We start from the raw sequence: 18,841 nt of genomic DNA, 5'->3' as shown, positions 1-18,841 counted from the left end.
CTAACGTTGGCTGTAATTGGCCACGGTCCCTTACGCAGAGGTGTGGACTCGAGTCATGTGACTTGGACTCGAGTCAGACTCGAGTCATGAATTTGATGACTTGCGACTCGACTTGGACTTGCAAAACAATGACTTTGTCCCACCTCTGCCCTTACGTTATGTCAAGCTTCGGGGCCACTTACTGGAGTCGTGGAGTTCTTCCGTTACTAGTACGGTACATTTAATAAAATCGTGTTTTTAAAAAAGTTTTTAAAAATACTACTTATTCCAGAAGCTACCTGGTTCTCACAAATGATAGCTCAACGAAGTGTCGTCGGGTTCTCATCGTCATCATCACCACCACCACGTGGACATTCATAACAGCGGTCATCTACTCTAAACGGGTGACATTGCAGGACCCGGAGAAAAAATCCACGCGATCATGGGTGGAGAAAAATTAAGAGAGACACGCAAACTCAACATACACAGCAGCAGGCGTCAGGGTCGAGATCGAACCCACGACCTCCTGCGTACCAGGCGAGATAGTTAACATCCGGGCCTCTTATTTAATGCCGAGTTGACCTAGGGGAGTGCGCTCACTCTGAGTGCAGTTTGGTGAGAAGGCGTGGAGATCCTCGCAGTCCTCGCAGGCCGTGCCCGTGAACCCGTGCTGCCATCACCACCACCACCATCACCATCGTCAACATCACAAACATCAACATCATCACCATCAACATCATCAACATCACCACAACCATCGTCAACAACATCATCACCATCAACATCATCACCATCACCACCACAACCATCGTCATCAACATCATCACCATCAACATCATCATCATCACCACAACCATCGTCAACATCACAACCATCAACATCATCACCATCACCACAATCACCATCACAACCATCAACATCATCACCATCACCACAACCATCGTCAACATCACAACCATCAACATCATCACCATCATCAACATCATCACCACCACCACAACCATCAACATCATCAACATCACCACAACCATCGTCAACAACATCATCACCATCATCACCATCATCACCACAACCATCGTCAACATCACAACCATCAACATCATCAACATCACCACAACCATCGTCAACAACATCATCACCATCACATCACCATCACCACAACCATCGTCAACATCACCATCAACATCGTCCTCACACTCGCCTCACCCTCACCTGACACTCACCTGACACTCACCTCACACTCACCTGACTCTCACCTCACTCTCACCTCACTCTCACCTGACACTCACCTGACTCACACTCACCTCACACTCACCTGTCACTCACCTGTCACTCACCTCACACTCACCTCACTCTCACCTGTCACTCACCTGTCACTCACCTCACACTCACCTCACTCTCACCTGTCACTCACCTGTCACTCACCTCACACTCACCTCACTCTCACCTGTCACTCACCTGTCACTCACCTCACTCTCACCTCACTCTCACCTGTCACTCACCTGTCACTCACCTCACACTCACCTCACTCTCACCTGTCACTCACCTGTCACTCACCTCACACTCACCTCACTCTCACCTGTCACTCACCTGTCACTCACCTCACACTCACCTCACTCTCACCTGTCACTCACCTGTCACTCACCTCACACTCACCTCACTCTCACCTGTCACTCACCTGTCACTCACCTCACACTCACCTCACTCTCACCTGTCACTCACCTGTCACTCACCTCACACTCACCTCACTCTCACCTGTCACTCACCTGTCACTCACCTCACACCTGCCACTCACCTGACACTCGCAGCTGCCGTTGTTCTGTATTCCGTCGAGGCACTGGCCGTGTCGCGAGCACGGCGACCCTGCCCCGCCCGGGCACTCTGCGTGCACACAAAGACAAAGGTCCCCCGTGTAGCCCCAACACACCGGGGGTAGAGACGCACCGCGTGGGTACAGACGCACGCGACTGTGATGACAGCGATGACGACGCCTCGTCACGATGTTGATGATGGTGATAATGGTGGTGGTGATGGTGATGATGGTGGTGGTGATAGTGGTGGTGGTGATAGTGGTGGTGGTGATGATGGTGTTGGTGATGGTGGTGATGGTGGTGGTGATGGTGGTGGTGATGGTGGTGTTGGTGACGATGGTGGTGATGGTGGTGATGGTGGTGTTGATGGTGGTGGTGATGGTGGTGGTGACAATGTTGATGATGGTGATAATGGTGGTGGTGATAATGGTGATGGTGGTGATGGTGGTGGTGGTGGTGATGATGGTGGTGTTGGTGACGATGGTGGTGATGGTGGTGTTGATGGTGGTGGTGATGGTGGTGGTGACAATGTTGATGATGGTGATAATGGTGGTGGTGGTGATAATGGTGATGGTGGTGATGGTGGTGATGATGGTGATGGTGGTGATGATGGTGATGATGGTGATGATGGTGATGGTGATGATGGTGACGGTGGTGATGTTGGTGATGGTGGTGGTGATGGTGGTGATAATGGTGGTGGTGATGATGGTGATGATGGTAGTGGTGGTGATGATGGTGGTAATGGTGGTGGTAATGGTGGTGGTGATGATGGTGGTGGTGGTGATGATGGTGATGGTGGTGATGATGATGGTGGTGATGATGGTGTTGGTATCTGCCCTGGCCACCGACCCAGGCAGTCGGGTCCCCAGAATCCGGGGCAGCAGTTTGGCTCCATCACCGTCTTCTTGCAGGTCTGGCGGCAGCCGGGCAACGACGTCGGCATGCGGAGAGACTTGATTTGGTAGCTGCGCGCACACACATCACGGTGGTGGTGGTGGTGGTGATGGTGGTGATGGTGACGGTGGTGGTGACGGTGGTGGTGGTGATGGTGGTGGTGATGGTGGTGGTGATGGTGGTGATGGTGGTGGTGACGGTGGTGGTGGTGATGGTGGTGGTGATGGTGGTGGTGATGGTGGTGATGATGGTGGTGGTGATGGTGATAGTGGTGATGGTGGTGGTGGTGGTGATGGTAGTGGTGGTGGTGGTGATGGTGGTGGTGGTGATGGTGGTGATGATGGTGGTGATGGTGATGATGATGATGACGATGGTGATGATGGTGGTGGTGATGGTGATAGTGGTGATAGTGGTGGTGGTGGTGATGGTGATAGTGGTGATGGTGGTGGTGGTGGTGGTGATGGTGGTGGTGATGGTGGTGGTGGTGATGGTGGTGATAGTGGTGGTGGTGGTGATGGTGGTGGTGGTGGTGATGGTGGTGGTGACGGTGGTGGTGGTGATGGTGGTGGTGGTGATGGTGGTGGTGACGGTGGTGGTGGTGGTGATGGTGGTGGTGGTGATGGTGGTGGTGATGGTGGTGATGATGGTGGTGGTGATGGTGATAGTGGTGATGGTGGTGGTGGTGGTGATGGTAGTGGTGGTGATGGTGGTGGTGATGGTGGTGATGATGGTGGTGATGGTGATGATGATGGTGACGATGGTGATGATGGTGGTGGTGATGGTGGTGGTGATGGTGGTGGTGATGGTGGTGGTGATGGTGGTGGTGGTGATGATGGTGATAGTGGTGGTGGTGATGGTGGTGATGGTGGTGGTGGTGATGGTGGTGATAGTGGTGGTGGTGGTGGTGATGGTGGTGATGGTGGTGACGATGGTGATAGTGGTGGTGGTGGTGGTGATGGTGGTGGTGATGGTGGTGGTGGTGATGATGATGATGGTGATGCGCCACCTGCAGTCACGTGTGCGCTCCCTGCGCCCCTCTGGGCGGTAGCCACGTGGGCAGCGCACGCGGTCTGCCGGGGAGCACGGGCGGCACGCGGTCTTGGTGCGCTCCACGGTGGGCACGTCGCAACGCCTCCTCGTCGCCGCCGTCGTCTGCTCGTGGTGATGACAACATCATCATCATCGCCATCATCGCCATCATCATCATCGCCATTATCATCATCGCCATTATCATCATCGCCACATCATGGCCATCATCATCATCATCATCGCCATCATCATCATCATCATCGCCATCATCATCATCATCACCGCCATCATCATCATGTGCACCATCATCATCATCTAGACCGTCATCATCATCGTCATCTGCATCGTCATCATCGCCATCATCATCATCATCATCGCCATCATCATCATCATCGCCATCATCATCATCGCCATCATCATCATCGCCATCATCATCATCGCCATCATCATCGCCATCATCATCATCATGTGCACCATCATCATCATCTAGACCGTCATCATCATCATCGCCATCATCATCATCGCCATCATCATCATCATCGCCATCATCATCATCATCATCGCCATCATCATCATCATCATCGCCATCATCATCATCGCCATCATCATCATCGCCATCGCCATCATCGCCATCATCATCATCGTCATCATTGCCATCATCATCATCGCCATCATCGTCATCATCGCCATCATCATCATGTGCACCGTCATCACCATCACGTGCACCATCATCACCTTGTGCACCATCATCATCATCATCGCCATCATCGCCATCATCATCATCATCATCGCCATCATCATCATCATCATCGCCATCATCATTTAGACCGTCATCATCATCATCATCATCGTGTGCACCATCATCATCATCGTCATCTGCACCGTCATCATCATCATCACCACCATCATCATGTGCATCACCATCATCATCACCATCATCATTGTGTGCGTCATATGCATGTGCACCATCATCGTTATCATTTCCACCACCATCAGCATCATAATATGTACCACCATCACCAACATCATGGGCATCATCAGCATCATCATCATCAGCAACATCATGTGCACCATCACCATTATCGTTATGATTATCATCATGTGGATCATAATCATCAGCATCATTGGCATCTGTCTAATCATAATCCCCATCTGTGTAACCATCGTCGTCGTCATCATGGACACAGTATTATTATCATATGTTCTTATGATTCAACGCATCATCGATGTTTTTTTTTATTTTACCAGGTAAGGCCCCACTGAGCTACTTTGTAACTCTGTTTCAGAAGCGAACTGGCTATCACAGACGACAGCTCAATGAAAGTGGCTCATAGCAGCAGCCGACTGCGCTGAACGAATGTTGATTCTAAATGTGGGAGGATGGACCCAGAGAAAAATCTACGCGACCACGTGGAGAGAGAGAGACACGCAAACTTCAAATATACAGCAGCAGGCGTCAGGGTCGGGATCGAACCCATGACCTCCTGTGTACCAGGCGAGGTAGTTAACATATCCTAGCCACCGTGATGATGATGATGAGAGAGACACGCAAACTCCAAATATACAGGCTTTGTCATGGTCGGGATCGAACCCATGACCTCCTGTGTACCAGGCGAGGTAGTTAACATCTTCTAGCCACCGTGATTACGATGATGATGAGAGAGAGACACGTAAACTCCAAATATTCAGGCGTTGTCATGGTCGGGATCGAACCTACGACCTCCTGTGTACCAGGCGAGGTAGTTAACATCTCCTAGCCACCGTGATGATGATGATGATAAGAGAGACACGCAAACTCCAAATATACAGGCTTTGTCATGGTCGGGATCGAACCCATGACCTCCTGTGTACCAGGCGAGGTAGTTAACATCTTCTAGCCACCGTGATTACGATGATGATGAGAGAGAGACACGTAAACTCCAAATATTCAGGCGTTGTCATGGTCGGGATCGAACCTACGACCTCCTGTGTACCAGGCGAGGTAGTTAACATCTCCTAGCCACCGTGATGATGATGATGATAAGAGAGACACGCAAACTCCAAATATACAGGCTTTGTCATGGTCGGGATCGAACCCATGACCTCCTGTGTACCAGGCAAGGTAGTTAACATCTCCTAGCCACCGTGATGATGATGATGTTGATGAGAGAGACACGCAAACTCCAAATATACAGCAGCAGGCGTAAGGATCGGGATCGAACCCACGACCTCCTGCCTACCAGGCGAGGTAGTTAACATCTCCTAGCCACCGTGATGATGATGATGTTGATGAGAGAGACACGCAAACTCCAAATATACAGCAGCAGGCGTCAGGATCGGGATCGAACCCACGACCTCCTGCCTACCAGGCGAGGTAGTTAACATCTCCTAGCCACCGTGATGATGATGATAAGAGAGACACGCAAACTCCAAATATACAGGCTTTGTCATGGTCGGGATCGAACCCATGACCTCCTGTGTACCAGGCAAGGTAGTTAACATCTCCTAGCCACCGTGATGATGATGATGTTGATGAGAGAGACACGCAAACTCCAAATATACAGCAGCAGGCGTCAGGATCGGGATCGAACCCACGACCTCCTGCCTACCAGGCGAGGTAGTTAACATCTCCTAGCCACCGTGATGATGATGATGTTGATGAGAGAGACACGCAAACTCCAAATATACAGCAGCAGGCGTCAGGGTCGGGATCGAACCCACGACCTCCTGCCTACCAGGCGAGGTAGTTAACATCTCCTAGCCACCGTGATGATGATGATGATGATAAGAGAGACACGCAAACTCCAAATATACAGGCTTTGGCATGGTCGGGATCGAACCCATGACCTCCTGTGTACCAGGCAAGGTAGTTAACATCTCCTAGCCACCGTGATGATGATGATGTTGATGAGAGAGACACGCAAACTCCAAATATACAGCAGCAGGCGTCAGGATCGGGATCGAACCCACGACCTCCTGCCTACCAGGCGAGGTAGTTAACATATCCTAGCCACCGTGATGATGATGATGAGAGAGACACGCAAACTCCAAATATACAGGCTTTGTCATGGTCGGGATCGAACCCATGACCTCCTGTGTACCAGGCGAGGTAGTTAACATCTTCTAGCCACCGTGATTACGATGATGATGAGAGAGAGACACGTAAACTCCAAATATTCAGGCGTTGTCATGGTCGGGATCGAACCTACGACCTCCTGTGTACCAGGCGAGGTAGTTAACATCTCCTAGCCACCGTGATGATGATGATGATAAGAGAGACACGCAAACTCCAAATATACAGGCTTTGTCATGGTCGGGATCGAACCCATGACCTCCTGTGTACCAGGCAAGGTAGTTAACATCTCCTAGCCACCGTGATGATGATGATGTTGATGAGAGAGACACGCAAACTCCAAATATACAGCAGCAGGCGTAAGGATCGGGATCGAACCCACGACCTCCTGCCTACCAGGCGAGGTAGTTAACATCTCCTAGCCACCGTGATGATGATGATGTTGATGAGAGAGACACGCAAACTCCAAATATACAGCAGCAGGCGTCAGGATCGGGATCGAACCCACGACCTCCTGCCTACCAGGCGAGGTAGTTAACATCTCCTAGCCACCGTGATGATGATGATAAGAGAGACACGCAAACTCCAAATATACAGGCTTTGTCATGGTCGGGATCGAACCCATGACCTCCTGTGTACCAGGCAAGGTAGTTAACATCTCCTAGCCACCGTGATGATGATGATGTTGATGAGAGAGACACGCAAACTCCAAATATACAGCAGCAGGCGTCAGGATCGGGATCGAACCCACGACCTCCTGCCTACCAGGCGAGGTAGTTAACATCTCCTAGCCACCGTGATGATGATGATGTTGATGAGAGAGACACGCAAACTCCAAATATACAGCAGCAGGCGTCAGGGTCGGGATCGAACCCACGACCTCCTGCCTACCAGGCGAGGTAGTTAACATCTCCTAGCCACCGTGATGATGATGATGATGATAAGAGAGACACGCAAACTCCAAATATACAGGCTTTGGCATGGTCGGGATCGAACCCATGACCTCCTGTGTACCAGGCAAGGTAGTTAACATCTCCTAGCCACCGTGATGATGATGATGTTGATGAGAGAGACACGCAAACTCCAAATATACAGCAGCAGGCGTCAGGATCGGGATCGAACCCACGACCTCCTGCCTACCAGGCGAGGTAGTTAACATCTCCTAACCACCGTGGCGCGTGGTGATCATCACCACGTGATCATCATTACGTGATCATCATCATCAATCTCCAGCACCGTCATCATGTCACGTCTTTTTTTGCTTTATAATCACCATCATCATCTTCCTACGCCATCGACATAATCTCATCGTCATCATCATGTTCACAGTCTCCCTCCTAACATCCCCCCCAGCGCAACTCAGATTTGCACGGCTGGCCGCGTACGGTGCGAAAGAAATCCAACACATATCTTAGGTTTTTTTCGGTAAAGTCACGTAGGTAAAAAAAATAAAATTAATAAAAGTAAAATAAAAATACAAATCACGACGTTTCGGAGGCAACACAAGCTTCCGTCTTCAGGTGTTTTACCTACGTGACTTTACCGAAAAAACCTAAGAATATGAATCCTTGCAGTCACGAAAGCTTCAAATCTAAAATCCAACACACACACGTCATCATCATCATTGTGCTCAGGCTGCAACCTTCATCATGATCATCACCACCACCTCTTCCTTATAACACCATCACCACCATCATCATCATTGTGCTCAGGCTGCAACCTTCATCATGATCATCACCACCACCTCTTCCTTATAACACCACCACCACCATCATCACCATCATTGTGCCCAGGCTGCAACCTTCATCATGATCATCACCACCACCTCTTCCTTATAACACCACCACCACCACCATCATCACCATCATTGTGCCCAGGCTGCAACCTTCATCATGATCATCACCACCACCTCTTCCTTCTCACACCACCACCACCACCATCGTCATCATTGTGCCCAGGCTGCAACCTTCATCATGATCATCACCACCACCTCTTCCTTATAACACCACCACCATCATCATCATCATCATTGTGCCCAGGCTGCAACCTTCATCATGATCATCACCACCACCTCTTCCTTATAACACCACCACCACCATCATCACCATCATTGTGCCCAGGCTGCAACCTTCATCATGATCATCACCACCACCTCTTCCTTCTCACACCACCACCACCACCATCGTCATCATTGTGCCCAGGCTGCAACCTTCATCATGATCATCACCACCACCTCTTCCTTATAACACCACCACCATCATCATCATCATTGTGCCCAGGCTGCAACCTTCATCATGATCATCACTACCACCTCTTCCTTCTCACACCACCACCACCATCATCATCATCATTGTGCCCAGGCTGCAACCTTCATCATGATCATCACCACCACCTCTTCCTTCTCACACCACCATCATCATCATCATCATTGTGCCCAGGCTGCAACCTTCATCATGATCATCACCACCACCTCTTCCTTCTCACACCACCACCATCATCATCATCATTGTGCCCAGGCTGCAACCTTCATCATGATCATCACCACCACCTCTTCCTTATAACACCACCACCATCATCATCATCATTGTGCCCAGGCTGCAACCTTCATCATGATCATCACTACCACCTCTTCCTTCTCACACCACCACCACCATCATCATCATCATTGTGCCCAGGCTGCAACCTTCATCATGATCATCACCACCACCTCTTCCTTCTCACACCAGCACCACCACCATCATCATCATTGTGCCCAGGCTGCAACCTTCATCATGATCATCACCACCACCTCTTCTTTATAACACCACCATCATCATCATCATCGTCGTCGTCACCGCCACCTTCACCACAGCTCACCTGCCCACCGCTCACCTGCGTCTGCGGCAAGGACGCGACGATGTGGAGGACGAGGAGGAGGGAGACGAGGAGGAGGAGGAGCCGCGAGGAGGTGAGGGAAGCGCGCCGAGTGGCTCCGCGAGCCATGGCGAGACGGCGGCTCGCGGCTTGCTGCCCGCTGGGCTGGCTCTGTGGGCCTGTTGGTCCGTCTGTGTGTGGCTGTCTGTGTCTGTCTGTGTGTGTGTGTGTCTGTCTGTGTGTGTGTGATGTGTGTGTGTGTCTGTCTGTGTGTGCGTGATGTGTGTGTGTGTCTGTCTGTGTGTGCGTGATGTGTGTGTGTGGCTGTCTGTGTGTGTGTCTGTCTGTGTGTGTGTCTGTCTGTGTGTGTCTGTGTGTGTGTGTCTGTGTGTGTGTCTGTTTGTGTGTGTCTGTGTGTGTGTCTGTGTGTCTCTCTCTGTGTGTGTCTGTGTGTCTCTCTCTGTGTGTGTCTGTGTGTCTGTGTGTCTGTGTGTGTCTATTGGCCTGTTGGTCCGTCTGTGTGTGTCTGTGTGTGTCTCTCTGTGTGTGTCTGTCTGTGTGTGTCTATTGGCCTGTTGGTCCGTCTGTGTGTGTCTGTGTCTGTCTGTCTGTGTCTGTGTCTGTCTGTGTGTGTGTGTCTGTCTGTCTGTCTATCTATCTGTCTGTCTGTCTGTCTGCCTGCCTGAGAGTCTGTCTGTCTGTGTCTCTGTCTGTGTGTGTCTGTCTGTGTCTGTGTGTCTGTCTGTCTGTGTGTGTCTGTGTCTGTCTGAGAGTCTGTCTGTCTCTCCGGTAGTCCGACTCCCTGACGCGAGCGTGCGCGATCTCCTCGGCGTGGACGACGCCGCCGCTGTCGACTGGCGAAGGGGATGGAGGAGGCGGCTCGAGAAGAAGGAGAAACGACGCCACGGACGACCCCCCCACACAGCCCCAGTGACCCCCTCTCAGCTCAGCAGCAGCAGCGAGTGGTGGGACAGAAGTGCGGGAGAGCGAGAGAGATGTGGGGGTCGGGGTGGGTGGGTCGGGGGGGCTGCAGGAGGATATCCTCATAGCCGTGGACACACACACACAGTGACGACACACAGACAAAGATCCCCCGTGTAGCCTGAACAGACTGCCGGGGCAAGTGCTGCGAGTAAGCACAAGACAAAGATCCCCCGTGTAGCCTTCACAGACTGTCGGGGCAAGTTCTGTAAGCGAGTACCTATGAAGGCCGGAACGGCACACGAGGGGATGGGTGGCCAGCGATGTGTTTACACATCGCACCCGGTACTCATTTCAGGCCGAGTCGACCTAGGGGAGGCCCAGGACCGGTTCAGACAATCGTCACCGGTGTTTGCCGTGAGCGGGAATCGAACTTGGGCGGCAGGGTTCGTAGCGCGAGTGCGCTAACCGCTGCCCCACCGCTCCCGCCGTTATTTAATTAATAATGATCGACGTTGTGCAAGATCGATGAGAGCGTGGGACAGTTCTTGAGCTGAGCGACGTCGTCGTTGTAAAGTGTCGAGGTGCAGAGAGACGGTGGTGGTGTTGGTGGTGGTGTTGGTGGTGGTGATGGTGGTGGTGGTGTTGGTGGTGATGTTGGTGGTGGTGATGGTGGTGGTGATGATGGTGGTGTTGGTGGTGATCATGGTGGTGGTGGTGATGATGGTGGTGTTGGTGGTGATGGTGTTGGTGGTGATGATGGTGGTGGTGATGATGGTGGTGTTGGTGGTGATGATGGTAGTGGTGATGATGATGGTGGTGTTGGTGGTGATGGTGGTGGTGTTGGTGGTGGTGATGGTGGTGGTGTTGGTGGTGATGTTGGTGGTGGTGGTGATGATGGTGGTGTTGGTGGTGATGATGGTGGTGGTGGTGATGATGGTGGTGTTGGTGGTGATGGTGGTGGTGGTGGTGTTGGTGGTGATGATGGTGGTGGTGATGATGGTGGTGTTGGTGGTGATGATGGTGGTGGTGATGATGATGGTGGTGGTGATGATGGTGGTGTTGGTGGTGATGATGATGGTGGTGGTGATGATGGTGGTGTTGGTGGTGTTGGTGGTGGTGATGGTGGTGATGGTGATGGTGGTGGTGATGGTGGTGATGGTGGTGGTGGTGGTGGTGATGGTGGTGGTGGTGGTGGTGATGGTGGTGGTGGTGTTGGTGGTGATGGTGGTGTTGGTGATGATGGTGGTGGTGGTGGTGTTGGTGGTGATGGTGATGATGGTGGTGATGGTGGTGATGATGGTGGTGGTAATGGTGGTGGTGATGATGGTGGTGATGGTGGTGATGATGGTGGTGGTGATGGTGGTGGTGATGGTGGTGGTGGTGATGGTGGTGGTGATGGTGGTGATGGTGGTGATGGTGTTTGTGGTGGTGGTGATGATGGTGGTGTTGGTGTTGGTGGTGTTGGTGGTGTTGGTCGTGATGGTGGTGGTGATGGTGGTGGTGATGGTGGTGGTGATGGTGGTGTTGGTGGTGATGGTGATGATGGTGGTGGTGATGGTGGTGGTGATGGTGGTGATGTTGGTGGTGGTGGTGATGTTGGTGGTGATGGTGGTGATGGTGATGGTGGTGATGTTGGTGGTGGTGGTGATGGTGGTGGTGATGGTGGTGGTGATGGTGATGGTGGTGATGGTGGTGTTGGTGGTGTTGGTGGTGGTGATGGTCGTGGTGGTGGTGATGGTGGTGGTGGTGGTGGTGATGGTGGTGGTGGTGGTGGTGGTGATGATGATGGTGGTGTTGGTGTTGGTGGTGTTGGTGGTGATGGTGGTGGTGATGGTGGTGGTGATGGTGGTGGTGATGGTGGTGGTGATGGTGGTGGTGATGGTGGTGTTGGTGGTGATGGTGATGATGGTGGTGGTGATGGTGGTGGTGATGGTGGTGATGTTGGTGGTGGTGGTGGTGATGTTGGTGGTGATGGTGGTGATGGTGATGGTGGTGATGTTGGTGGTGATGGTGGTGATGTTGGTGGTGGTGGTGATGTTGGTGGTGGTGATGGTGGTGGTGATGGTGGTGGTGGTGGTGTTGGTGTTGGTGGTGGTGGTGGTGATGGTGGTGGTGGTGTTGGTGATGTTGGTGATGGTGGTGGTGGTGGTGATGGTGGTGGTGATGATGTTGGTGGTGATGGTGATGGTGGTGATGGTGGTGTTGGTGGTGTTGGTGGTGGTGGTGATGGTTGTGGTGATGGTGGTGGTGGTGGTGGTGGTGATGGTGGTGGTGGTGATGTTGGTGGTGATGGTGGTGATGGTGGTGTTGGTGGTGGTGATGGTCGTGGTGATGGTGGTGTTGGTGTTGGTGGTGGGAGGAGGGCACACCAGAGTGGAGCAGTGCGAGTGGAGAAGCAGAGAGAGAGAGAAGTTGTGGTGAGTAGGTGGTTGAGTTGCTGTGATGAAGTGTGTGGTGGTGGTGGTGGTTGACCACAGTGGTGGTGGTGGTTGACCAGTGGTGGTGGTGGTTGACCACAGTGGTGGTGGTTGACCACAGTGGTGGTGGTTGACCACAGTGGTGGTGGTGGTGGTGGTTGACCACAGTGGTGGTGGTTGACCACAGTGGTGGTGGTGGTTGACCACAGTGGTGGTGGTGCAGTGGTGGTGGTGGTGGTTGACCACAGTGGTGGTGGTTGACCACAGTGGTGGTGGTTGACCACAGTGGTGGTGGTCGTGGTTGACCACAGTGGTAGTTGTGGTGGTAGTGGTTGACCACAGTGGTGGTGGTGGTTGACCACAGTGGTGGTGGTGGTTGACCACAGTGGTGGTGGTGCAGTGGTGGTGGTGGTGGTTGACCACAGTGGTGGTGGTGGTTGACCACAGTGGTGGTGGTGGTTGACCACAGTGGTGGTGGTGCAGTGGTGGTGGTGGTGGTTGACCACAGTGGTGGTGGTTGACCACAGTGGTGGTGGTGGTTGACCACAGTGGTGGTGGTGGTTGACCACAGTGGTGGTGGTTGACCACAGTGGTGGTGGTTGACCACAGTGGTGGTGGTGGTTGACCACAGTGGTGGTGGTGGTTGACCACAGTGGTGGTGGTTGACCACAGTGGTGGTGGTGGTGGTTGACCACAGTGGTGGTGGTTGACCACAGTGGTGGTGGTGGTTGACCACTGTGGTGGTGGTGCAGTGGTGGTGGTGGTGGTTGACCACAGTGGTGGTGGTTGACCACAGTGGTGGTGGTTGACCACAGTGGTGGTGGTGGTGGTTGACCACAGTGGTGGTGGTTGACCACAGTGGTGGTGGTGGTTGACCACAGTGGTGGTGGTGCAGTGGTGGTGGTGGTGGTTGACCACAGTGGTGGTGGTTGACCACAGTGGTGGTGGTTGACCACAGTGGTGGTGGTGGTGGTTGACCACAGTGGTGGTGGTGGTTGACCACAGTGGTGGTGGTCGTGGTTGACCACAGTGGTAGTGGTGGTGGTAGTGGTTGACCACAGTGGTGGTGGTTGACCACAGTGGTGGTGGTTGACCACAGTGGTGGTGGTGGTGGTTGACCACAGTGGTGGTGGTGGTTGACCACAGTGGTGTTGGTAGTGGTTGACCACAGTGGTGGTGGTGGTTGACCACAGTGGTGGTGGTGGTTGACCACAGTGGTGGTGGTGGTTGTTGACCAGTGGTGGTGGTGGTGGTTGACCACAGTGGTGGTTGTTGACCACAGTGGTGGTGACTGAGACGAACCGAGTCCTCAACACGGGTGGAGGAGTCACCGAGTGAAGTTCACGGGAGCGGCAGCCACCACGGGGGTCGTCGCAGCGACAGAAGCGCGACGAGGAGGCGACTGACTGCCTGTGAGCGAGCGACTGGACCAATCAGTCAACCGCGGTGGCTAGGAGATGTTCACTACCTCGCCTGGTCTACAGGAGGTCGTGGGTTCGATCCCGACTCTGACGCCTGCTGCTGTATATTTGGAGTTTGCGTGTCTCTCTCATCATCATCACGGTGGCTTGGAGATGTTAACTACCTCGCCTGGTGTGCAGGAGGTCGTGGGTTCGATCCCGACCCTGACGCCTGCTGTATATTTGTAGTTTGACAGTCTTTCTCTCTCATCGTCATCACGGTGGCTAGGAGATGTTAACTATCTCGCCTGGTATACAGGTCGTGGGTTCGATCCCGACTCCGATGATGCTTGCCGTACATTTGGAGTTTGCGTGTCTTTTTCTCTCATCGTCATTAAGGTGGCTAGGAGATGTTAACTACCTCGCCTGGTGTGCAGGAGGTCGTGGGTTCACTCCCGACGCTGACGCCTGCTGCTTTGTATTTGGAGTTTGCGTGTCTCTCCCTCTGCCCGTGGCCCCGTGGATTTTTCTCCGGGGTTTCCCTCTCCATTTAGAATCAATATCACGCGTTTGGAGTATTTGGCTGCTAAATATGTCCACGTGATGATGATGATCATAAGCCACGATCATTCGTGATCGCCAGCGTTATAACGAGGAACGGGTGCTCCGCTATAACGCGGTTTGCGAACCGGTCCATGACGGACTTTCTGGGGCTGCGCCACCGAGCGGTGCAGCGATACGGTACGCGGAACGATACACTAACACGGCGGCGTACCCTCAAGTTAGCTGTCCCATCTCACCACGTGTTGTGTGTAGTAGTACGTCACGTCTCATACCACGTGGTGTAGTAGTAGTACGTCACGTCTCACCACGTGGTGTGTAGTAGTAGGTCACGTCTCACCACGTGGTGTGCAGTAGTACGTCACGTCTCACCACGTGGTGTGTAGTAGTAGTACGTCACGTCTCACCACGTGGTGTGTAGTAGTAGGTCACGTCTCACCACGTGGTGTGCAGTAGTACGTCACGTCTCACCACGTGGTGTGTAGTAGTAGTACGTCACGTCTCACCACGTGGTGTGTAGTAGTATTACGTCACGTCTCACCACGTGGTGTGTGGGGGCGATTAGCCCCCAGTGCCCCCCCCCCTCTCTCGGATGGCCCCCCACTCCCCATCCCATCCTCCAACCTCCTGACCAAGCAGAGGCCACACAGCTCACGGATATTTGCATCGGCTTACATTTTATTTTATCAACGAATACATTCCAGTGCAAAGTGTCCATTCCTTCTGTGCAATACATCACTGTGTTTTTTGATATCGTGTTTGATAAACGTGGCAAAAGGAAAATATACATAATCTTTGAACTCGCCCGTGTATGCGTCTCCTGCTGACGAAACCACGAAAACGGGCTTGTTCCACCTTTACAGAGCATCATCAGCATCATTGGCTGTTGTGTCGGCATTAATAGCAGCAGCAACAGCAATTGAAATCAACAGCAGCATGAGCAGAAGCAGCAGCATTGGCAATTGTGTCGGTTTGGCAGCAGTCGCATCGGCGGCATGAGCAGCAGCACCTGAAAATTATCACGCCGGCATCCGCAGCAGAATTGGCAGCAGCAGCAGTAGCACCGTCAACAACCACCACCACCTCCATCATCATCATGAGAAGCATAAGCAGCAGCATCACCACCATCATCAAAAGCATAAGCAGCAGCAGCATCACCACCTCCAACATCAAAAGTATAAGCAGCAGCACCATCACCACTACCATCAATACGCATGAGCAGCAGTAGCAGCGCCATGAGCATCAAGAGTCACTTGGAACTCAGTCTCAAATATTTGTCTTTATATTTGACCAGTTAAGACCGACTGAGCTCTTCGCTAGGCGTGATGTGGCCACAAATGATAGCTCAACGAAGTGGCTTGCCATCAGGTGGACATTCATCGCAGCCAAATACTCTAAAAAGCGTGATGATGTTGATTCTAAATGCGGAGGGAAAAAGCGGAGGACCCAGAGAAAAATCCACGCGACCACGGGGGGCAGAGAGAGACACGCAAACTCTGAATACGCACCAGGCGTCAGGGTCGGGATCGAACCCACGACCTCCTGTGTACCCGGCGAGGTAGTTAACATCTAGCCACCGTGGCACCCCAGAACCTCGTCAGAAGCTGAGAGGGGGGCTCAATGAGGGGGACAAATAGACCCCCTCCAAAAGGGGGGCCTACATTGACCCCAGCAGCCAGGCGACGTAAAGACGCGGGGGGGGGGGGGGGGCTACACACACACACACACAAAAGTCAAAGATCCCCCGTATAGCCTGTAACAGACTATTAGGACAAGTGCTGTTTGCGAGCATCTATGAAGGCCGGCACGGCACACGAGGGGGTGGGTGGTCAACACCACGCCCGGCCGCCTTTGTCTCCCCGGTGGCGATGTTGTTACACACCGCACCAGGTACTCATTTGAGGCCGAGTCGACCAAGGAGAGGCCCAGGACCGGCTCAGATAATCGTCACCGGTGTTGGCCGTGAGTGGGAATCGAACTCGGCCCGCCAGGTTCGTAGCGCAGCGTAGCGCTGACCGCTTCACCACCGCTCCCCGTTACGCACACACAGACAGACACACATAGACACACACAGACACACACACACACAAGACACACACACACACACATAGACACACATAGACACACACAGACACACATACACAGACAGTCACACACATACACAGACAGACACACACACACACGACTCATGTACAATTACAGCGCAGAATGCATTTGCACAGCGCAGAGTCTGAACGCGACTGAATTCCAAGAGGCTGCAGGGCCCCGCGGGGCCACTGGGGGCCACTGGGGGCCCCTGGAGGCCCCTGGAGGCCCCTGGAGGCCCCTGGAGGCCTCGAGTGCGGCCCCCGACGACACACAAAGACGATGCCGCTCGTAGCTCATGGCGAAACGTCGTGCTCGGATTGTAAATGTTTGTGGATTTGCTCTCCAACACACAAGCGGTGTGGTGCTGTACTAGTGACGAATTGGCACGTTCTGTTTACGTGACAAACCTTACGGGTTGGCTGCGTCGTGTGGTGGCGGGTTTAACGACACGATTATCCATCAAACAGGTTTCATGGGTGAGATCACCGTAAATATGTAAATGTGTCATTAAACTCGCCACCACCCAACACAGCCAACTAGTAAGGGTTGTCACGTGAACAGAACGTGGCCAATTCGTCGCTAGTACAGCACTAACCGGTGTGTTGGAGAGCCAAGCCGCAACATATACAATTTGACACGTTTATATTTACGTGATCTAACCCAAAAACACCCTGTGTTATGGATGGTATTGGTCGCGAAAGCCCCAGTGCGTGTTAAATACACAAAGAGTGAACACACCACATCATGCTGCTCTCTAACCCCCAACGGTTTCAAATGGTGTGGCGGGCATTTTGGCCGATGTCTTATCGGCGAAAGTGGTGTCCCCCCCCCCTACTCCCCCCTCTGAAAGTGAGTGAAGAACACCGCTGTAGACAACCAGTTCGCACGCGTGCTTTGTAAACACAGAGAGGCAGTCATAGGCAAGGGTAGGAGGGTAAGGCCTTGAGGCTGGACTTGCCAACAGAGGCAGGGAGTGGACAGCACGGATAGCTTGGGAGGGCGGTGGTGGCGGTGGTGGCGGTGGTGGCGGTGGTGGCGATGGGGATCTCCACATCAACGGGGCAGGGGGGGCTACGACAGATGTCTGGTGCGAGAGGTTGGGTCAAAGGCTACGCGGGAGTGTTTCTGGCCCGCGTCTTGATATCCACTGCTACCCTGTCTGACGAATGCCGCTGCCGGGCTTGAAGGTCAAGAGGCCGACGTTTCCGTTCCATCTCCGGGCGCGGGCAGATCAAACCACGTGGGGGGATGGTTGGGGGGGGGAGATTGTTAAATCCGCCGCCTTCCCAAGGACCCCCCCCCCTCCGCCCACCCTCCCCCACAGCGCCTCCGCCGCCCGCCCAGCAGGCGACGCGGGTTCACGCGGCCGGCAGGTGCCGCGTGCCGCCCACGGGGCAAAGAGCGGCCGGCCCCAGCGCGCTGCCGTGGCCTCCGCCTGGCCGGTGGTGCCGCGGGGCTCCAAGGCCGTGTGGACGTGGCCCCGTGGGACGGCCGCAGACAGGAACGACGCCGCGCGCGCCAGTGAGCTGGCGCCGCCGCCGCCAACTCTGGGCGCGCTCCGCACCAAACGCACGCCGCCCTTGCCCTCAAGAAAGGGCCCCCCCCCGCCGCTGACAGTGAACGTCGCTACCCACCGTTGCCCATCGCTCCTTTCCCCCCCTCGAAAATGGCCACGGACAGACGGACGCGGTGGTGGAGTCATCGCGTTGTCGTTGAGAACGCGTCGAGGGTTCGGCGTCGTGGCCTCGGAGAGAACGGAGGAACCACCACCGCTGGGGCTCTCCTCTCTCAGTCACTCTCCTCTCTCTCCTCTCTCTCAGTCTCTCTCAGTCT

At 53.6% G+C, this 18,841-nt stretch overlaps 1 protein-coding gene across 1 annotated transcript in view; it reads right to left on the bottom strand.

Moving 5' to 3' along the window:
- LOC144731156 (stabilin-2-like) overlaps positions 1-10,579 on the bottom strand; it is a gene marked incomplete at its 3' end in the record, with an annotated part of 68,392 nt that extends 57,813 nt beyond the window's left edge. Inside the window, 5 exon segments of the mRNA XM_078612121.1 lie at positions 580-649; positions 1,775-1,860; positions 2,640-2,755; positions 3,691-3,836; positions 9,637-10,579. Coding sequence (XP_078468247.1) covers positions 580-649; positions 1,775-1,860; positions 2,640-2,755; positions 3,691-3,836; positions 9,637-9,747 — 529 coding nt within the window.
- Positions 10,580-18,841: the final 8,262 nt, after the last annotated feature.

The sequence above is a fragment of the Lampetra planeri genome, chromosome 38 (genome assembly GCF_965212315.1).
Source record: "Lampetra planeri chromosome 38, kcLamPlan1.2.h2, whole genome shotgun sequence".
NCBI lineage: Eukaryota > Metazoa > Chordata > Hyperoartia > Petromyzontiformes > Petromyzontidae > Lampetra > Lampetra planeri.
Note: the sequence above shows the minus strand (reverse complement) of the source record. Positions and strands in the feature narration are given on the sequence as shown.